We start from the raw sequence: 22380 nt of genomic DNA on the forward strand, positions 1-22380 counted from the left end.
TGGTGTTTATGAAGCACCTGGAATATACTAGGTACTTTACATATGTGACAATATTTAATTTTCTCCACACTCCAATCAGAGTAATGACAATGATCTACATTTTCCAAATACTGAACTTGAAATTCAGAAAGGGTAAAGAACTTGCCATGATCACCAAGCTAGTAGATGTCAGGACCAGAGTTGAACCCCGTTCTCTGACTCGATGGTCTGCTGTATATAACATCATTTAACTTCCCTGGACTTCAGTTTCCTATACATGGAAATACTAATACTAAAGGCTATGTAATACATCCTGTGATATGTCCATTGGTATATTGCTAGATATAAAGAGAAAAGACCCATAAAATCAATAGCATCTTATTTTAAAAGAGAAATTTTGCAGTACAGAGAGTGAAAAGAGCATTTGCTATTAGGATGATTAAAATGATAGAGGTATAATGCAAATTGAGAGAACAAAGACTGTAGTCAGCATAGACTGGAATCCTTAGGAAGCGGATTCACAAAAGCCATCAAGCTTGAGTTGGGCCTTTCAGTCATTCTTCTATAAGGCCTAGAATCTTCTCTCAAACCGCAAGCATTTGCTTATTTCTTGGGTTGATGTAAATAATCACTTAATACTACTATAAACCTGATAAACTATTTTTTTCCTGGATCCATTTATTTCTCCATCAAACAAGCACTGTAGCAACACTGAGGATGGACCCACAACAGTTGTTGGTGCTAAGAACACAGGATGAGATAAAACAGCCTGGTCTTATCTGTTGATCCCCCCGTTCAAGCAGGGTATAGCCAAAAAAGGGTAATGGAAGATATTAATGAAGCATCCAAGCTACAAAAATATAATCTTCTTGTAGCATAGAAGCTGCCATACCTTGATAAACACACATTATCCAAAGGCCATTTTTAAAGCCTTTCAGAGAGCAAAAACTACATTTACCGCTAATCATAAAGATACCTGAGCTGCGATGGAAATTTTCCCTGTCTCACATGAGTAGAAAATGCATTTTAGGGAAGGGGTGGAAACACGTGAAAAAACGTTTTTTTGTTTTTTTTTTTTTTTTCTCCCTGTCTAGAAGATACTCTGGAAATAACTGGTTCCTTTCTTTACTAAAGAATTTTAGGAAAAAGTGATTCAGGTTCACCACAGGTCCCAGTTTTCCCAGAAAGTTTTCATTTACTAATTATCCTCATTTTTAAACTACTGTATTTAATATTTCCACTATAACAAGGTGGGATGCATTGCTTAGGCTTTCAATTTCAGCTTTCAGCTGTTTCTGTGGTCATTACTAGTAGCCCATGAGATGCATGCACTGTGACCAGAGTTCTCAAAGACTAACACCAGGTTAACTCTAACAACCAGGAATGACCCATCTCTATTTTCCTGACTCTCTTCAGGGGCTGAGTGACTAACATCCAACTTTAAAGAAAAGCTTTTGCATGGTCCATAATAAAACAAACTGCTCTCAGATGAGCTAATCCCTTCTTGCTTCAGGCAGTGGTAGAAAGCATGTGATATCTACCGGCCCATTAAGCTGTGGCCACTGCCAGGGCCTGTAAGATTCAGGAAGCTTTCAAACTGCCTGTTCAGAATGGTTAGTAAGGGAGATGAGAAATGATAGGGTAGGTGTATGTTAAATATTTGCATAATTTAAGCCTTCCTGCGAACAGAATAAAAAGTAGTCTGAACCCTCTTAGAATATACTATTTTACTCATTGTAGTGAGTAAATGTGAACTTATCTTTTTTACTTTTTCAATATGGAAATAAAAACACAAAGATTACATATTTAATGAATAATCATGTACAGATAGTACATTTCTTAAGACAGTTGTTGATAAATGTTTACATTTCTTCTCTACCCTGGGGCCTTGACTTGGTCATGTCACTGACATGTATAAACCTAAGTCATAAACCTGCCAAAGAAGCCTCAACAGCTACTTTAAGAGGAAGTATCTAAGAAAATCATATCTGAAAACATTATTTTAATGGATACAGCTAAAAATGCATGTTGATACATCTCTCTGTGGAGCATGACTTTTCATTTAGATCAAATGACTATTTCTTCCACATTAATTTATATGATTTTCCATTTCAAAATTTCATTGTACATATATGAAAAATGACCAAGTAGCTGTTAATATTCCTGACAAAGGATGCAAACACAATATCAGAGAACTTTGTGAAATTATTTTCATTTTTTTACGTAATATATGAAAACAAAGCTTTTGCAAGTTAACTCTACAAATACTGTAATTTCTAACATCAGCAATGCCACTATAAATTTAAACATTTAGTATTGAGAATCATTTAACTTCATAATGATAATATGAATGCAAATTCTGATGGAGCAAATATTGCAACTAATAAGATATTCCTCCAAAATGAAGAAATGTGAGGCAGAAATGTACTTGGTGTTGGCTGTGATGCACTAATTATTCATAATTCCATCCAGACAAGCGATAATGTTCCGCCACTTGCAAAGTTGTAGTGTCCACACTTATGATATTTTTATATACATAGTTGGGATATCAACAAGGTTGTGTGATAAAGATACATCATATATAAAAATAAACATCAGCATGGCAGTATGCACTTTCTCTTCTTTACCCATCTTCATTTTAGGAAGGTTTGAACCTTTGAAGTTATCTCAGTTAACTTAAACATTCTCCAAAATTGAACTCTTTTGTGGAAAAGAAAAAAACCCTAAATTATGGTCATAATCAGTTGGAAAGTTTTATTCAAAATGTTTTATGACTGAAGTACTAACTTCATTTTTGGAAGCTTTTTCTGAATGGAAGTGAATTTTTTTTAATGGCCAAAAAACACTTTATTTTTCTACAAAAGCAACATATAAAAGGTCAAATGCTATGCATGATTCAATTTTTAAATTCTGAAGTTATACTTCAGGTTATTTTTATTTTATTAGGTGGAGTCTCGCTCTGTGGCCCAGGCTGGAGTACAGTGCCGCGATCTTGCCTCACTGCAACCTCTGCCTCCCAGGTTCAAGCGATTCTCCTGCCTCAGCCTCCCTAGTAGCTGGGATTACAGGCATGTGCCACCACAACAGGCTAATGTTTTATATTTTTAGTAGAGATGGAGTTTTACCATGTTGGCAAGGCTGGTCTCAAACTCCCGACCTCAAGTGATCTGCCTGCCACGGCCTCCCAAAGTACTGGGATTGCAGGCGTGAGCCACCACTCCCCGCCTAGAGTATTTTAATTTATGGGAAGAATCCTTGTGATTTTTAATGCAATAAATATGCATTCTGACCATTAATGGAAAGAAATTTAGAAGGCATTTACTTTTCAGCATACATTTTGTTGAATGTTCTAACATATTGTCTTGAAAAAATGTTTGACAGGAAAAGTTCCTGTGAATGAATACAAAAATACAGTGCCTTTGCAAACATTTGGGATGAAGTATATACAGATTTCAAAATTTTAAAAATAGATTGAGAATATTGTCCATGTACCACATTTTTGTTGTGCGTTTTCAAGGTACCTAAGTGCTCATAGACAGTGTTCTATTTTTTTTAGACAGAGTCTCGCTCTGTCGCCAGGCTCGAGTGCAGTGGCGCCATCTGGGCTCACTGCAACCTCTGACTCCCTGGTTCAAGTGATTATCCTGCCTCAGCTTGGACTGCAAGCCTGCGCCACCACGCCCAGCTAATTTTTGTATTTTTTAGTAGAGACTGGGCTTCGCCATGTTGGTCAGAATGGTCTCCATCTCCTGACCTCGTTATCTGCCCGCCTTGGCCTCCCAAAGTGCTGGGCTTACAGGCGTGAGCTACCATGCCCGGCTTCAGAAAGTATTAAAAGTATGGTCTACAGTGGAGTCAATTAAGGTGTCAATTTAATGACACCTCTGAAGGTGATTAATAACAATTTCATGAAATATTAGAAATAAAAGGATGCCATTAAAAAGTACATTCTTTTGAAAAGTAATCCTGACATGGGTATATAGACAGTTGTAGCTAGTAACTGACTAAAATATATGAATATGTCACAAATAATCATTCTTCATGTGTCATTTTTAAATATCCAGATGATCAAATTTATTTTAATGCACAAAAATCTATTTGAAAATAATGTATGTGTGAAATAAAAATGGAATAGTTTTATAGGTCCAATATAATAAAACCAAGTTATCAGTTATCAATAATCAAAAATTCTGTTTACTTCTACTGTTAAAAGTAAACAAGTCCAGATGATAAGTTATTCTGTTACTCAAGATATAGTAAGATTATTTAGCCTAGTCTTTGGATATTTAATACTCCAAACATCAAATTCATGATAAAGTAACAGGACTCGTGAGCATCGTTATTTTGGCATACTAACTAACTCATGCTTTCTTCACAACCAGAACCTCACTATTTGGGTGTTTCACAGGGAAAAAAATTTAGACAATTGAAATAGGAAGTTTTTATTAAATTGAATGACATGGAAACTTGAGTCATTTTCCAAGAAATTGTTTTGACATAAACTGGATGCTGCTGAAAAGAGGAAGCCACTTTTGGCCTTTGGGTCAAATTCCCTCATGCTTTCAAATGTTCCTTTATAAACATGAATACTTATGTGGCAGACAGAGCTGGGTTTTCACCATTGTGCCCATTAATAGATGTCAGTGGACTCATGAATTACTACGCTCTGGCAGCATATCTAATTTTTAACACAAACTGCTTGAGAAATTAGAGTTAAGGGAAAAGAATTCAAATTAGGATAAAAAAGTAAAAGTATCTTGAAAGTTTGATGTGGCAAAAGGAAGCAATGAACCTGGTTTTCCTTCTGCACAGAATGAATGGATAAAGGAGTACAGTCCTGATGGTAATAATTTATTCAAACCATTGCAGCACCCTTTACTGGAGAGGGGGGTGGCAATGAGGCATTCTAGCCTCTGTTCTTCCTTTGTCTGTTTCAGCCAAGCAGTTTCATAAAGGCAGATGCAAGAAGGGAGGTTTGTGCTTTTCAACATTTCTGACATCTTGGTGCTTTTACCAGCAATCCCTATTGGTAGTGGTTCTCTTTCACTCCATCCACGGCTCCAGTTTGATGGAACAAAGGATACAAGATGAAAATGATTTTTTTTCCTTTTGCAGCACAGATGGTATTATAGGAATGTCCTCTTAAATTTAGAAGTGTTTGCTTGATAGTTTAGTACAATTTTCACCCAACTAAAATTCTATATAGGAAAAAAGTTCCGTAAGAGCTATTCGAGGTTTTAGGTTTCATACAATAGGTGTAATGGCTGTAATGACCCAGAGAGGTAGGAGTTGAGAGCTCGTTGACTACATCCCAATTACAGCAAAGTCAACAGGGGAGCTAGAACATAGCATCAGAATATTAAAAATAGTGTAAAAATACTACTCTCTAGGGAATCTCCTGACATTTGAGTGATTTCTAAGTAACCTGCATAACTGTTAGTTACCTGGCATGGTAAAAACACATGTAAGGTTTTCTATAAGCAAAGTAAGGATACTATTCTTAGAAAGCTGAATTCCATTTCACATGAAGCATTGGAGATTAAGGAAGATGAATTTATATTTGCTTCTAATGTCATGAGGAGATCACAATCAATTGCTGATCATCCTGGAAGGGAATAATCTGGGTAGGCTGCCCCCACCAGCAGTGCACTGTGGGGTTACTTTGTAGCATGTCCACAGCTGCTTGCTTTGTTTCTGAGGTGGTTGCCAAAGGATGGATGAAATGTCATCGGGCTGGCAATATGTTTAGAACATGGTTAAAAATGCAGCAGAGTTTGACTAAGATGCTCCAGTACTAGGAATCATACTGCCTCTGTCTCCAACGTGCCAGGAACGTCTCTGAAGAACACTGATAGGAGAGGAATAGGGTGAGCTTCAGAAAACCTGTGGAGACAGAGGAAGTCAGAGTTAGCCAGACTGACGGGATTGCAGAGTTCTGCCAGGGACGCGGCAGCCTCCACAGGGAAGTGAAGCGCTTGGTTCTGTGGGCTTCCCTTTATCACCTCATGACAATGAGGTGGCAACTGAGGCTTGCACATTAGGAGTAGTAGCATCTGAGTGAGTGAACAGATTTTTCTAGGGTGGGGGGGAGTCAATAAAGTTGTAAAGCAATCATTTATCTCTTGTAGTCACTCTATTGGTAAAAACCTTGTTATTATAACATGTTATAATATTTTCTGTATCAGCATGATAAAAAATGAAGTAACTGAGTTAAATCTTGCTTTTATGTTTTCCAGGAATCTGAGAAAAAGGGGTTGATTGAAAGAATCTATATGGTACAGGATATTGTTTCAACTGTTCAAAACATCTTGGAGGAAATAGCTTCTTTTGGAGAAAGGATTAAAAAGTAAGTTCTAAATTTGTGTTGTGGTGTTTGAAGTAGACCTGCCATCCACAAGGACAGTGGGGTTACGGCAGTGTAGTGGGAGAAAGGGAGGTCAGAAAATACAAAAACAAACCAAAGCAACACTGTTGGGTTAGCACTGTCTGACTTCGGTTGGCTTCTTAACTTCACAGTTGGGTGGTGCCTCAGAACTGGGGTGACCCTATGGCCCAGTTTATTCCAGTCACCCCAACATAAATATTAATAGTGTTCCCTTTCGCTAAAAAATATGTCAGTTTGGGTGACAAATTATAGATATTTAAAATGTTACCCTGTTCAGAAATAAAAAGAGAAGCAAATGTGCTGTGAAGGAGCCTTTTCTATCTGAACCACAGAACTCAGTAAATGCCTTGAATAACTTTTCTCCAATTCTCCAAAGAAAGATACATATCTAGTAGCATCATAGATGGATAAATGTGAAGTTAAGTCACCACATATATGGATGTCTTAGGACAGGATACTACTCTCTGGCCCTTTATAGAGAAAGTTGACAATATTTTCAGCTTTGTGGGACATATGGTCTCTGTCCTGACTACTCAACTCTGTTGTTAAAGTGGAAAAGGAGTAACAGTTAATATGTAAATGAATGGGTATGATATGCATTCCAATAAAACTTTATTTATATAAACAGGTAACATGCTGGATTTGATTTACAGTCTACCCACAGCTTGCCACCCCCATCTTAGGACATGATAGCTAAACTCTCCAGTGGAACTCCAGTTAAGAAAGACTGTAGATTCGTATGTTTTGTCTGTTTTGTTTTATACATTTTCAACTCTGCATTACTTAGTTTTCATTTGGCGCCAGTAAATGGAAGATTTTTAATTTTTTTCCTTTGAATTATTAACTTATTTCCCCCTTTAATCTAGAATTGTGTCAACCATGTTCTTTCTAAGGATTAATTCTTACTTTATTGGTCGTGTCTACGTGGATCATTCTAGTTTCTTTAAGAATATATTGTTTTGGAATTGCATGGGTAAAGAGATTAAAAGTGGTGCTAAAAACCAAGTGAAAGTCTTATGCATTAAAATGCAAGGAAATCAATAAATGATATTAACATCAGGAAATATAAGTAGTTAACATGCAACTTTATGTAAATACTAATGTTTTCTCAGTTGCACAGCCAATGACGTTGCCCTCGAATGCCCATTTATTATAAGCATAGTAAACGTGTATGTTTAAAAAAATAAGTTATAAACGACTTTTAAACAAAGTTGATGAATTTTTATTGAATTTACAGTTATACCCATTATTAATATCTTAAGAAAAAAATAACTTTTGCTCACAGATATGATGCCTATATGCTTTATTCTTGTAGGTTTCATATAAATTGGCAAAAGATTCCTGAATTTACCCTCAAAATGTTTAATATAAACATATTTGAAAGCAAACATGAATAGTAAAATGAGGAGGGCATCGTAATTCTTTATTCATTTCCTCACTCAACTATCAGTTATTGAGTTTCAGACACTGACTTGGTCTAAGAATGAGAAATGCAACCATAATTACAATAATGATAGCAACACCAACTGACTTGGTCTAAGAATGAGAAATGCAACCATAATTACAATAATGATAGCAACACCAACTGTTACCGCATGCCAGCCAGGCACTCTTCTAAGCCCTTTAAACACACTGGCTCCTTTGAGGAGCTACTTAAAGGAATAGGATTACATCATTCAAACCACCCTATAAAGTAAGGATTGTTAATATCCTCATTTTACACATGAGGAAACTGAATCACAGAGTGATTAAATTTGTAGTCCAAGATCACACAACTAGTAGCTGTGTAGCTTGGATTGGAATGTCCTCCTCATTACTACACTGTAATGTCATTACCCTCAAGAAATCTCTGTTTCAATGAGGGAGAAACAGAGTAATAGCCAATTAGAATTCAGTAGCATTAGTGGGAGGGAGAGGTAAGAGAGAATTCTGGGAGAGATCTGATCAGCCCAGGAAGAGATGTAGGAGAAAGACAGACCACGGGCAATTCTGAAACAGAGGAAACTTATCAGCATCTCTGAGAATAGGAAGAGATAGCTGGGCAAAGAATTGATGAATGAGGGCTTCAGTAGTGGAGAGCCCTTGTGCAAACGCTCAAAGCTCAAGACTCTGTGGGAGATACAGGGAGATGTAAGGGATTTAGTGTGTCCATGCCATGGAGGTGTGGTTGGCAGTGCCTAGAGATGAGGCATGTCATGCAGGCCTTGAGGACATGGAAAAAGTCAATGGAAGAAAGTTCAGTGAGGGAAGAAAGTTCAGTACTGGCAGCAAGGAGGATAAGAGAACACAGAGTGGGATCAAGACCCAGGAAGGAAGATCATGTTGTTTGGTAAAACTGTTTCCATTCTTGAACATCTCTAAAAGACAAATGTGGCTGTTGTGCAGTTGATAATGTAAAAGGAAATATGTCTGAGGAGAGAAGAGGGCAGAGTGATTTAAACAGGCTCCCAACCCTCCAGTGCTTTGAGGGGCAGCTGTGCCCAGCACAGCTGTGGTGGCCATGTCTGAGATGTGTCTTCAGCCCATGAACAGAGTACTGTTCTGCCCAGCTGCAACACAGGAAGGCTCCTAAGGCTCAACTCCTATTAATTCTTGGCCATTCATTATTACAATGACCTTAAAGTCCCTGCTGGGCATTCAAGTGGGATGTCATGTGTAACTCTGTTGGAATTCCATTGTAACTCAGTGCTTAAGAACCAGGAAAACTTTTATTCAACTCTTGGCAACTGGCAAAAATATAGAAATACATAAAACTCTCAAAGCAAGGCTTCCCTGATACTGATGGGTGGGGGGACCCCAGTGGTGTTGCATTTATGTGGAATGAACTGTATTCCTTTTTTCCTACTCTTCTCTATCTTCTCTAGTTACCTTCCCTAGTATTACACAAATTTTAAATGTATGTATATATGAAGCCAAAATATTTTACTCAACATGTAGCATTTGGCTGGGCGTGGTGGCTCACATCTGTAATCCCAGCACTTTGGGAGGCTGAGGTGGGCAGATCACCTGAGGTCAGGAGTTTGAGACCAGCCTGGCCAACATGGTGAAACCCCGTCTCTACTAAAAATACAAAAATTAGCCAAGCATGGTGGCACATGCCTGTAATCCCAGCTACTCCAGAGGCTGAGGCAGGAGAATCGCTTGAACCTGGGAGGCGGAGGTTGCGGTGAGCCGAGATGGCACCACCACACTATACAGCCTGGGCAACAGAGTGAGACTCCATCTCAAAAAAACAAACAAAAAACCAAAAACCATGCAGCATTTATGCTAGACAGCAGGCAGAGTGGTGCAGGAGAATGAAGCATATCATGTGTTCTATCATTATGGAGTGAGGGCTCTAACTCTTGTGTCCTTGAGCGGCTAGGGAAATCTCCACAGAGGAGATATTGAGATTAAGGGAGACCTAGAATAGGCAAGTTATGCCTACAAATGTTCCAGGGTGAAGCTTAGAAGCCACCTTCATAAGAAGTAGAACTGCCCTGGCTAGAAATGATGTGAAAAATACTAAGCAGAAGATGATGGGCAAGCAGGTTAAGTGGTTGGAATCCTGAGGTTAAGTGGGGCTGGAATCCAGGTTTGATTCCAGTTAAGTGGTTGGAATCCAGGTTAAATAGGGCTGGAATCCTGATGGGGGCATGGGGAATGACAGACAGATGCATTTTGTGTTTAAATCAAGAGTGACATGTCAAAAGGGACAAAGGGTGAAGACAGAAAGGAGGGGGCCAGGTGTGAGGAAAGCAAACACAGGCTAGTGTAGAACCATGCATATGTGAAGGAAAGCCTTTAGTAGAAGACAGGACAAAATAAGAACCTACAGCAGAATATGACCAGTAGTTTTCATTTCCCTGGAAAGAAGAGTCAGAGGACCTCATTTGTCCAAGCCTTGGAAACAAGGAAATAATCCCATTGACACAAGGTCAGTGCAGTGGGGCAGCCAGTTGGGGGAGGACCCAGAGAATATACCTGCAACCACCTTCTGGGATGTGGTCACAATCATTTTTGTTAAGTGGGCTGAAATTTAGAAAACGATGTTCTTCCATATTAGTGAGCTCATGTGGTTGAATGAATGAAGCGGATTCCTTGAATTGTTTCGTTAATTGAGAAGTTAAAGTCATTTGTTTCATAAGTGCCTAAGTCAGGGATTACCTTCTGAGGATTTAGGGAGCTCCCAAGTGAGGAAAACTGAAGAAATCTATGAAAATGTTGTTTTACAACGTGTCTTATTTTGAGATGGGAAAGCTTTGATTTACCAAGCTCCTTCAACTTCGGATTTTCTATGGAAGATGTTCTATGATAAATAGGGAAAGAATCTAGTAAGGTTTTAAGTGTTAGGGGTATTGCTACTTAGTGTCTTTGAGTTAAATCCTCAGCATTATAAACAGGAATGTTCAGCTAGATTACATGAGTAACATGTGCTTATTTACATTTTTTAAAGTGCCTACTACAGAAGCAATGAAGACGGGATCGTAAACCAATTTTCTGAGTTCAAATCCCAGTTTTGTCACTGGAAGTGAATGATCTCAGGCAACTTATTTAACTTTTAGGACTCAGGGTCCTCATCTGTAGGATGGGAATAACAATAATGATTTCTGCTTCATAAAATTTAAATGAATTAGTACATATAAAGAGTTTAGACCAGTGGATGACAGGTAGTAATCACCTAAAAATATTAACTATTATGAGTACTATTTTATGGCCATTGACTTGACTTTCTTCCTCTGTGTCTTAAATAAACCCAGGGAATGTCCCCTGCCTTCCTTCTAAACCATTTTAACACTAAAATTGTGGGTTGCCGAGGGGAAAGTGCATTAGTCAACTGACCTGGCTCTTAGAAGGCAAATCTGACAGTCTATGTGGGAGAGTGAGTGTGTCGCCCAACTCCATTTCTAGAAAGCACATGGCACACCATACACTTGTGCACACACAGCTGTTGGGATCTTTATTAGGACTGCATTAGTTGGGAAAGAATTGATATCCAGATACATGCTTAAGTTTTCTAATATATGAGCTTGTTATATTCCAGTGTAATATCTCTTTAGATCGTCTTTAATTTATCTCATTATTATTTTAGAGTTTTCTGTATAGAAGTCTGACTTTTTTTGTGTGAAATATATTCCTGAGTACTTCATAGTGTGGTGCTAGTTAAAATGGCATCTTTTCTTCACATTTCATTTTCTACCTGTTACTCACATATAGACATGAAATTAATTTTTCTGCTTTGGTTTCTAATAACCACGGTAAACTTAGTTATTTTTATATGAAGATTATTATTCTGGATTTTTTTCCTTAGATAAATGTATCATATAAGAATAATATTTTCTTCGTCTTTCCAGCCCTTACACATTTCATTTTCTTGACTTGCTGTACTGGCTATTAGCTGTCATACAGTGTGGTTTAGAATTGGTATTTTGAGGCATTCTTTCCCCATGGGATCTCAGAAAGAAAGCTTTCAACGTTTCACCCTCAAGAATGATGTTTGCTGTAGGTTATTGTAAATATGCTTTATCAGATAAAGGAAGTTCCCTTTTTATTCCTAGTTTGCTATGAGTTTTTATTTTGAACATGAGTTGAGCTTTCCCTAACATTTTCACCTGCATTCATTGAAATGATGTTATTTTTCTGCTTTATTTTGGTTTATGTGGTGAATTATTTTGATTGGTTTTCAAATGGTAAGCCAATCTTACATTCTCGGAATAAACCCAAAATTGTTGTTCTATAGTCCCTTTATATCTGGCTGGATTTTATTTACTTGTTTTTGCTTAGGATTTTTGCAGTTATGATCATCAGTGAGATTGACTTGTTTTGTATTCTTGAAATTTTCTTGTGGCTAGAAGTTTATTCTAAATTCATAATACAAGGTCAGGTAGGTTCTCTGTCTTTTTTCTGGAAGAGTTTCTGGGAATCTGATATGATTACTTCCTTTAAGATTTATAGAATTAGCTGTTGAAGCATCCAGGCCTGAAGTTTTCCTTCAGAGATGATTTTGGATGAAATAGGTTTACGTTATACATATATATATATAGTCAGCCATTCTATTTCTCATCTCTGTTTCTGTAAATTGTAATTTTCAAAGAGTTTGTCCCTTTCATATAAATTTTCTACTTGTTGATTTAATGTTGTTTATAACATCCTCTTATTTAATGTCAGTAAGATCTGTTGCATTATCTACTCTTCTATGCTTGATATTGTTATCTTCTTTCTTCTTGACAGGGATTTATCAATATATTAGTCTTTAGAAATAAGCACCATTTGCTTTTGCTAATCTTCTCTATTTCCTGCTTGTTTTTTCATTAATTACTACTCTTATATTTTTCTAACTCTTTAAGATAGATATGGATAATTAGATCACTTGTTTTCAATCTTTCTTCTTTCTTAACATAAACATTTAAGGCTCTACAATTTCCTGTAAACACAACTCCAGCTCCATGCCAAACATTTTGGCATGTAATATTCTCATTATCATTCAAATTTAGTTAAAGCTATTTTCTGCTTTCTATTTTGATTTCTTCCTTGGCTAAGATATGTATTGCTAAATTTCCAAGTATATGGAGATTTTCTAGTTACCTTTTCGTTTATGATTTCTAGCTTAATTGCTTTATGGTTAGAAAATATTGATCCAGCAATGGACTACTTTTGTCAATTTTCCATGTGAGCTTGAAAAGTAGATCATTGGATACATTGTTCTCTATATTCATTAGATTAAATTTGCTCATTATATTCAAGCCTTTTATATTTGTACGATTTGTTTTTGTTTGGCTTGTTCTGTCGATTACTTAGATGTGTTTAAACTTCACTGTCGTTGTACATTTGTCTAATCCTCCCTTGAATTTTGTCTCTTTTTGCTTTCTACATTTTAAAGCTACATTATTTGGTTTGTAGATGTTAAAATGATTACATTTTCTTGGTTGATTGGAGCATTCATATGAAGCAACCTATTTCTTGCTAACACAGTTTTTTCCTAAATACCTTGTTGACTAATATTGGTATGGCTATACAGTAGTCCCCTGTTATCCATGGGGGATACGTTCTCAGATCCCCAGTGGATGTCTGAAATCATGGATAGTACTGATCTCTGTATATGCTATGCTTTAGTACTGATCTCTGTATATGCTATGCTTTTTCCTATACATGCATGACCTATGATAAAGTTTACTTTATAAATTAGGTACAGTAACAGATTAACAATAATAATGAAATAGAACAATTATGGTAAGATAATGTAATAAAAGTTATGTGAATGTGGTGTTCCCCTCTCTTTTAAGATATCTTATTTTATGTAACATTTTGGAACTCCAACTAACTGAAACCACAGAAAGCCAAACTGCAGATAAGGGGTGACTACTGTCTCACCTTTCTTTTCTCCTTTTCTGTACTTTTCTTTCAACCTGTCTTTTTGTTTCAAATGTTTCTCTTGTATCTCACCATCACTGTCATTTCACTGTAGCATGTAATCCCTGCAGAATTAATGATGCTTAGGATTGCATTTAGATTTAAATCTGTAATTTATTAATAGTAGTGTTTACTTGCTTGTTCCGTGTCTTTTTATTTCTTCTGTATCTTTCCTCCACTTGCGAGAAATTGAAACACTCTTGCTATTCTTTTAGTTGTCATCTTAGAGTTAACAGCTTTGTAATGTGCCACAGTCTAATATTGTCACTTTTAATGTCTTCCCAGTCAGTGCGGGAAACTTCTTAATCTATGTTCCACATCTCTTTGATATCTGCCATTTTTTTCTTCTTTGTGATGCTTTCTAAATACTTTCTTTGGAAAATCTTGGACTGTGTTAGTTCTCTGCAGTTTAAAATCCTGTCCAATTCATTCATTGGGTTTTTAACTTCAATTATTTTAGTTTTCATTTTTCAAAATTCTACTTGCTTTATCAATTTCTCTTCTTCAAGCATCTCTTACATGATTTTTAACATATTAAACATTATGATTTAATATTATATTGGATTAGATTCCAATATCTGAAATCTTTTCTTTCAGATTTTGCTGGCTTTTACTCGTGGTGTCATGTGTCCTTTTGTGGTTTGCATTTTTAAGTATACACTTATATTCCTTGGATTTTCATGTGGAGCATACTCAAACATCATAGTTGATGATGCATTTCCTTGGAGAGGATTACTGTTTAAATCACCTTGGGATACTACCGATCCCAAGACCTACCAATCTAGGTCCTTTCTTAAATATTTTGCTTGAGGCTTTGCAAGCAACGCTGGTAGCATAAACTCAGATGATAGATTTCTCCACTTAGCACTAAGGTCATGACTTATGTCCACTCATGTATGGTACAATGTGTCCCTCCTTCCTTATTCTTACCCTGAATATGTAAGCTTTATACAACAGTCTCATATTAAAATCTCCCCATGGGGAGTTCCTAGGCTTCCCCTTCTGCCTCCAATCTCCCATCGTACCATGCAGACAACAGAAAGCAGCTCAAAATCCCAATATTTGGCAGAAAATATTAGAGTGAAAATTGACATTGGAGCTTAGTTACCTCCAAGAGTTTTCACAATTTATTTTATTTTTACAATGTATTATATTTTTATTTTCCTGTCAGCCTAGTCATGGCTTTTTTTCTGTTAATTAGTATTTTACTTTCTCTTCAAAGTGGAATGGTATTGCTAGAAAAGGAATGATAAAGTATATTCCTTTTTAAAAAGTAATTTTATTCATAGCTGTTATTATTTTCAAAACTCTACCTGATAGCAATAACTTTCTTTCCATATTTGTGTGTTTTGTGAAATAACAATGAGAAAAATGAGGGTAGCTAACACTTATTAAATAACGACTATGTGCCATATATTTTTATAAATGATTTATATGTATAAACTTATGGAATCACCTCACCAGCTCTGTAAAGTAGATGCAGTTATTATTCCCATTTTACAGATGGGAAAACAAAAGCACAGAGTGGTGGAGTAAATTACTTAAGGCCATACAGCTAACAAAAGTTGCACAGGAATTATTTTTACATTATAGGCTACAAAGTTAGTTAATAAGTAATCTTCCAGGGTGAAAAAAGAGTGGGTTTTGTTGCCACCTAGCTATGGACTTATGTCCAGGATCTGCCATCCACTGTGTCTCCACTTTAAAAAAAATTTGAAATTTCTTTTTCCTTATTTATTTTAGTTATTTGTTGTACCTGATATAGTTGTTACTTACTTTTATTATAAATATATCAATTATAAAAATAATCAAATACAACCAATGAAATATAAAGTCTTTCCTTATTTTATATATGTACATTATTTCTACAGTTTAGTTTTTTACCATATGTAGCTTTGAACCCACGGGTTGGGGGTTGTGTGAGTGTTTTTAGAGTATTCTCATCTTTTTTTTAAAGCTGCGTAGTGTTGCAGAGTATAAATCTAATTATTTTTTTCTTTATTTCAATATTTTTCAATATTTATTTTACTGAGTTTATTTAAATATTACTAACCAGCCTGGAGAAGACATTTATGTACTGCCCCTGTGCCCTTGGGCAAGGAAAGCAGCAAGTTAAATTTCTTGCCGTGCTGAACTGGATCCGTTGTGAAGTTCAGATAACATTTCAACACATGTTGTAAAATTGCCCTCCAAAAAGTTGTTACAAGTTCTGCTGTGGAATAGAGAAGTTGAGAATGGACCTATACAAATGTAGAAATTCAGAATAACAAAGATGGCATAATAAAGAAGGGGGAAAAATAGTGATTAATCAGGTGGTGGAGTCACATCACTGGATCAGGGGAGGGCTTTGGTAAGCCTGGCCAAATCTAGACATTGACAAGGAAAAACTGATAAATTTGTTCATGTGAAAGTTTATGTTAATCAGAAAGCAACAAACTGAAAAAATGTATAATATAACAAACATGACAAATGTCTGATTTTTCTACTATCCAAACTGATATTGGAAATCATTGAGGAAAAAGTTAAGCAAAACAGCTCAGGAGAAAACTAGCAAGTAGTAACTATTTCTTTTTTTTTTTTTTTTTTTTTTTGAGCTTTTACAATGTGCCAGACACTGAGCTAACTATTTTGCAAGTTTTTAATTCTAGCAGAATCTGCAATATAGGTATTATTATTATTCCAGTTTTACAGACTGGAAATTATGGTTCAGACTGATTCAATCAATTTCTTGGAGTTACTTAACTTGAAGAGATAAAGGTTGAACTTGAACCCAAGTCAGTTTGCTTATAAATCAATTTTCTTAAGCACTTTCCTAAATAATAGACCCAGGCCAAAAAAAAAAAGGTTAGAAATCATAGAAAAACAAATTAAAATGACCAATAGGCATATTAAAAGGTATTCAAATTTGCTTATAATTTAAAGAATTGAAAAATTAAAGACATATATATATAATATTTTACCTCATAATAGGCAAAATTAAAAACAATAACACTCAGTCTTTTGTTTTTGAGAGGGAGTCTCACTCTGTTGCCCAGGCTGGAGTGCAATGATGCAATCTCGGCTCACTGCAACCTCCACTTCCCAGGTTCAAGTGATTCTCCTGCCTCAGCCTCCCAAGTAGCTGAGATTACAGGTGCATGCCACCATACCCGGCTAATTTTTGTATTTTAGTAGAGATGAGATTTCACCATGTTGATCAGGCTGGTCTTGAACTTCTGAGCTCAAGTGATCTGCCCATCTCGGCCTCCCAAAGTGCTGGGATTACAGACATGAGCCACGACGCCCAGCCTCAGTCTTAAGCAGAGGATGAGATTACTGTAGTTCTCCTATACTGTTGATAGAATTATGGTTATTTATACAAGTTAGACAATCTCTGTCAGCCTTAATTTGCTCATCTATAAAATGGGGCAGAATTATTGAGAACATTACATTCTAAGTATGTGAACAATGTTAGCACAATGCCTGGCACATATAAAATGCTTAATTACTTTGTGCTATTCCCTCTAAAATCCACCTGCATTCTCACCTGTCTCCCGTAAAAATCATTTCACCTTTCTGTATTCATTTCACCTTTCTGTATTCCTAGCAAAAGGCAACGAGGCTCTGCCATTAAATCTGTAGGTGAAGATGAAGACCATTAAGAAGAAATACTCTCGGCACCTCAGCAGGGCATCCGATCTCTAGGAACGCACATGAATGTCTACAATATATCCAAGTCCATGTCCCATCTTCTAGATCTTCATTTCCATGCCAGTCAAAGCAGGCAATAGATACAACAAAAGGAGCCAGGAGCTCTGTGAAAATAATACGTAGTGTAATCACCTACATTATCTATTAATGGTGGTGTGATGATTTATAGTCAAATGCTTCCCCATTTATTTCAAGGCACTGTTAGATTTCTGGTGTAAACAAGTCTGGAAATTCTAAATCAGTGAACACAAAAGCACCAATGCCGTGTAATAATATCCTCCCTATGGGGCACAGTGGCTCACTCCTATAATCCCAGCACTTTGGGAGGTCAAGGCAGGAGAATCGCTTGACCCCAGGAGTTCGAGACTAGCCTGGGGTGACATAGGGAGGCCAGAGCTCTACAAAAATTTTCAAAATTAAAATTAGGCTGTGGTGTCTCTTGCCTGTAGTCCCAGCTACTAAGGAGGCTAAAGCAGGAGGATCGTTTGAGCCTGGAAGGTCGAGGCTGCAGTGAGCTATGACTGCATCACTGCACTACAGCCTGGGTAACAGAGCAAGATCCTGTCTCAAAAAAGAAAAAAAAAATCCTCCCTTTTCTGGTAAAGGAAAGGTTACCATAATTACTAGTAACCATGTGTTTATTGAGAGACAATTGTTGACTTAGAAGTGACCTAACCCTTAGTTTTGAAGATCTCCATGCAGAACCACGGTGGCAACATTGCAGTTTTTAATCGCTTCTGAGAGCCAAAAGTCTTCTCAGGAACTATGGGTTCCAGGGAGGTAAAGTCACCAATATTCTGACAAATTGAATGGCAATTGGTTTGTGACTGTCTCTTTAAGAATGTTTTTCCAGTACCCAATCATCTTGGCAGACTCTCATCTCGAGGTTTTTAACAAAATTTTTCCAATAGACTGTAAAAAAAAAAATTTCTATAACTATGAACATGAAATAAACATGACAAGTTGACTCTGTGGCAGTTGTTGAACATCAGAGGAAATTATATTTATGTGGTTTGTCTACAGCACATTTAACTGGACGGTCCCCTTCCTTTCATCTCTGGCCTGTTTGATTCTGGCAGCAGCCACCATCATTTTGTATTTCATTCCACTGCGGTACATCATTTTAATCTGGGGTAAGTTTGGCATGGTCCTTTTGCTAGCAATCAATTCCAGGTAAGAACCAATTACTCATTTTTAAAGTGCGACTATTAACTTTAAATGTGCTCTTGTTGGCAATTAAACATGAGATTAAGGAAAGCATTTGGGGAACAAAAACTTCCAGGACCTCCCTGAAAGGCCAGTTGCATGAGTGATCAGCATAGATATTTATAGGCCTCTTGCATAATTGCAATCAAATAAAAATGTGATTGTACATGCCATTTCCCTTTGGGCTTTCCTAGTCATAAATCCTCTTGGATAATATATTGCTGTGCCCGGGTAACTTTAAGGAAACACTGTTCAAACAGTGAGCAAACACCTGCATCATACCCTTGATATTATATAAAAGTGGATCTGGCCATTACCAGGTTGCTTCTGACACTTCATCCCTCTTGGAGGAAAAAATTCACCTAACCCCATTCTTAAATACAGAAGCAGGGAGAGGGAGGGGAGGGGGCATTCTGTGAATACCTAACCAGTGCCTGAGCAGAGAGGAAGTTATTATTTACCAGGGGAAATGGTGTGCCTATATAAAGTTTAGCCACTTTAAAAAGAAAGTAGAAACAAAACTGGCAAACTGGAAATAAATGTCATGACTTGATTTAATACTCAAACTAGCGGTTGGAGAAAATGCAAGCAGCTTGGTGAATATTTGTGTCTGTTCCTGGGTGGGCTCTGAGTTGATATAAGGAGAGGGACTTGCAATAACTTAAATGTTGGAGAAGCAGTTAGCCCTTCTCCGTAAAGGGTCTGCCAATCCTGGTTTTCCATGACTTAGCTATGACTGCCACTGAGTTCTCAATGCTCATCACTTCCAGGGATCTTCAGATGTTAAGATGTTTGGGGAAATCATAAAGAGAAGAGACTGTGTTGAGAGGCATTCATCCTTAAGCAAAAGCTGAGAGCCTGCAAATGCTGGATGAAAGCTACAACCTTTCTAAAAACCATTAAATATAGACTTTTTCAAAGAGCACCCAACAAAGGTAGAATCCTGCTGTCAAGAAAAGCCAAACTTGGGCAATAGGAAAAAGTCATGGGAAAAATAGAATAGCTCATACAGTTACAGAAGTAGAATGATTTAGGGATTTTGAGAGAGTATAATCCAATTATTCTCTAAACTATTCAGGGATCTATTTTAATACTCGATGATCCTGATTCTTGGAGGAAGGTCTAATCTGTGCTTAGTTCTTGCTGGTATTTTTTTTGTTTACTTGGCAACAATAATAGCAAATTGATCCTTAAGAAAGAACATAGAGCTCTTCAGGGCTACTGATTAAGAAGGCATATTTTGAAAAAAAAAAAAAGTATTTTCCTGAATAATTTATATACTGAATGTTATTTGCATCAACTGGATATCTTATTTTTCAATTACGTTTTCATGAGTACTACTATCTTGTTTACTGATAACATTTAGAACATAGATCTTGAGATTGTTGTCTGACTGTAACCAGAATGTGATTAAAAATTGCAATCGTTTGGCTAGTGGTTTGTTCACTTTTAAGTTCATGTAAGTTGAGTGTCATGGTCAGCTGTTAAACACTGCTTCTTCTGGATTTCCTCATCATCCTGGTGCTTGCTTGGTCTGTCTCTATGCATCTTTCCTTCCACAAAGAAGGCTAATACTGGCTGGGTGCAGTGGCTCACGCCTGTAATCCCAGCACTTTGGGAGGCAGAGGCGGGCAGATCACCAGAGGTCAGGAGTTCGAGACCAGCCTGGCCAATATGGTGAAACCCTGTTTCTACTAAAATAAGCCAAGGTGATGACAGGCATGTGTAATCCCAGCTACCTGGGAGGTTGAGGCATGAGAATCGCTTGAACCTGGGAGGCGGAGGTTACAGGGAGCCGAGATCAAGCCACTGCACTCCAGCCTGGGCAACAGAGCGAGACTCCGTCTCAAAAACAAAACAAAACAAACAAACAAAAAACAGACAAATACTGTGTTTTCTCATTTGATCATCAATTTTGAGATTCCGATCCTTCTCTATATCCAAATCACTTTGGCTTCTGCTCTTAGCCTCCAAGATCTTGGCAGCTTTCCAACAACAACTTTTTGCATCTACTTAATGAAATATTGTTCTATTTTCCACTTTATGGATAAAGTTATTAAATGGTATGGAGTTTATTATGCTGTCTTGGGCTGTTAGTAACCCTCTGAGCTTTGTACTCTATGCCTGGTTCTTCAGTTTTACATTTTAAACAGGAGCTCATAGTTTATTGAAGAGCTTACCATAGTGAATGTAGTTACAAGCCTTGACAATCACCACCTTGACAATCACCACGTGATCTATTGCCTCTTCTCATTACGTAAAAATTGCCATGCCATCCTAGAATATATTCTGCAATTCTGTAAGGACTTATCCTAAGACAAATTAGTTACTAGCTAGCATAGGGCAGGACATTATTTTGCAAATTTCTTATATGATTGCATCCTTTGCAGCAATTTTTTTCTCACAAAGGAGATAAATATGTCTTAAAGTTTTAGTGGTTTTTCTAACTTTAAGGATCAGAAGACTTTCTTATTCTAAGTTACTTATTCATTTTTTATTGAGTGCTAAACTGGTGAATAATATCCTAAAATGTTTTGTTCTGTTTTTAATTTTTTGAAAAAAATTTAACTATATATACTAGATTTCCATATTTTATATCTTCAAGTCATATTTTTATAAAGTATCAATCATTTCACATAAGCACGTAAAACAGCCTAATTTTATGCTAGCTATGGGGAATATTTTTGGACACACCAAAATTATTTTGACAGGTGAGATACTCTATTTCCTCTTTAGCCCTATAATTCTTAGTGCAGCCACATTTATGTAATAGATCTTTAATGAGTACTTATGAATGAATGAGCCTGCAAGCTTAATACCTATGCTCTATATAGATGACATTTTGTTAGGCCCATGACCTCTCTTGTGTAGGAGTGTGATTTTTGAAAATTAAGTGAGAAGTAGATTTTAAGGATATCTGAAGTTTTCTTTAGGAAACATTACCTATTGACTTTTAGTCACTTACATGAAGTATGTATTTCCAGAAGGCAGAGCATTTCTTAGGATTAGATCCCATGTGGGTTTCCTTTTGAGAGATTTCCCATATTCCTTCTATTCGTAGAGGTTTTAATTATACTTTTTCAGTTCTAGTTGAAACCAGTTCTGTTATTTCAGGGTAGATATTAATTCTGTAAGCTACATTTTTAGCTTTTTGCAAGAAGGACCTATGCCTCGTTTAAGTTTGTATCTTCATTTGATAGCACAATATCTCTTACATGGAAGACACTCAGAATTTGATAAATGAACAGGCAAGGAACCCCTGCCTCACCCCAACCAATGTATTACAGTTGGAGCTACCTGCTGGTTGCTCATATAAATATCTGAAAAATGGTGTTTTAATTGTGTTTCAAGTGGTTATTCTCAAGTGGCCAAATGTGCAAAGCAGCCATGCAATTTTTCCATCTCCTCTGATTTTCTCTAAGTGACTTTTTTTTAAAACTGTAGGGCTCATTCCACATTCCACCCCACTGATCAATTCAATCTACGATCCAGGACCAGTACATGATAGCATCTTTCCCGACAAAATATTCTTTAGTATTTTATCCCACTTGCTTTTTTTCTGTTTTCTTTTCTTTCTTTTGCTAAAAGTAATTTTACAACAGATAATACCCTCCATCTGTACTATTTAGGTTAAAAAAAAATCTAAGGTATGTTTAGCATGCTAATAGATGAAGCCACAATTTCTAAATGTGTCTGCATCATCATAGTTGGCTTTAATAGTATTAAAGGCT

General features: G+C 36.6%; 1 protein-coding gene across 3 annotated transcripts in view; it reads left to right on the forward strand.

Moving 5' to 3' along the window:
• The window catches only part of MCTP2 (multiple C2 and transmembrane domain containing 2), a 257190-nt gene that overhangs the window by 225175 nt on the left and 9635 nt on the right, over positions 1 to 22380 (forward strand). For all 3 annotated transcript variants that reach the window (XM_054451314.2, XM_063652994.1, XM_063652995.1), the window contains exons 20-21: positions 6216 to 6325; positions 18467 to 18576. In XM_054451314.2, coding sequence (XP_054307289.1) covers positions 6216 to 6325; positions 18467 to 18576 — 220 coding nt within the window. The remainder of the gene's footprint in view (positions 1 to 6215; positions 6326 to 18466; positions 18577 to 22380) is intronic.

Source organism: Pongo pygmaeus, chromosome 16, assembly GCF_028885625.2.
Source record: "Pongo pygmaeus isolate AG05252 chromosome 16, NHGRI_mPonPyg2-v2.0_pri, whole genome shotgun sequence".
Lineage (NCBI taxonomy): Eukaryota > Metazoa > Chordata > Mammalia > Primates > Hominidae > Pongo > Pongo pygmaeus.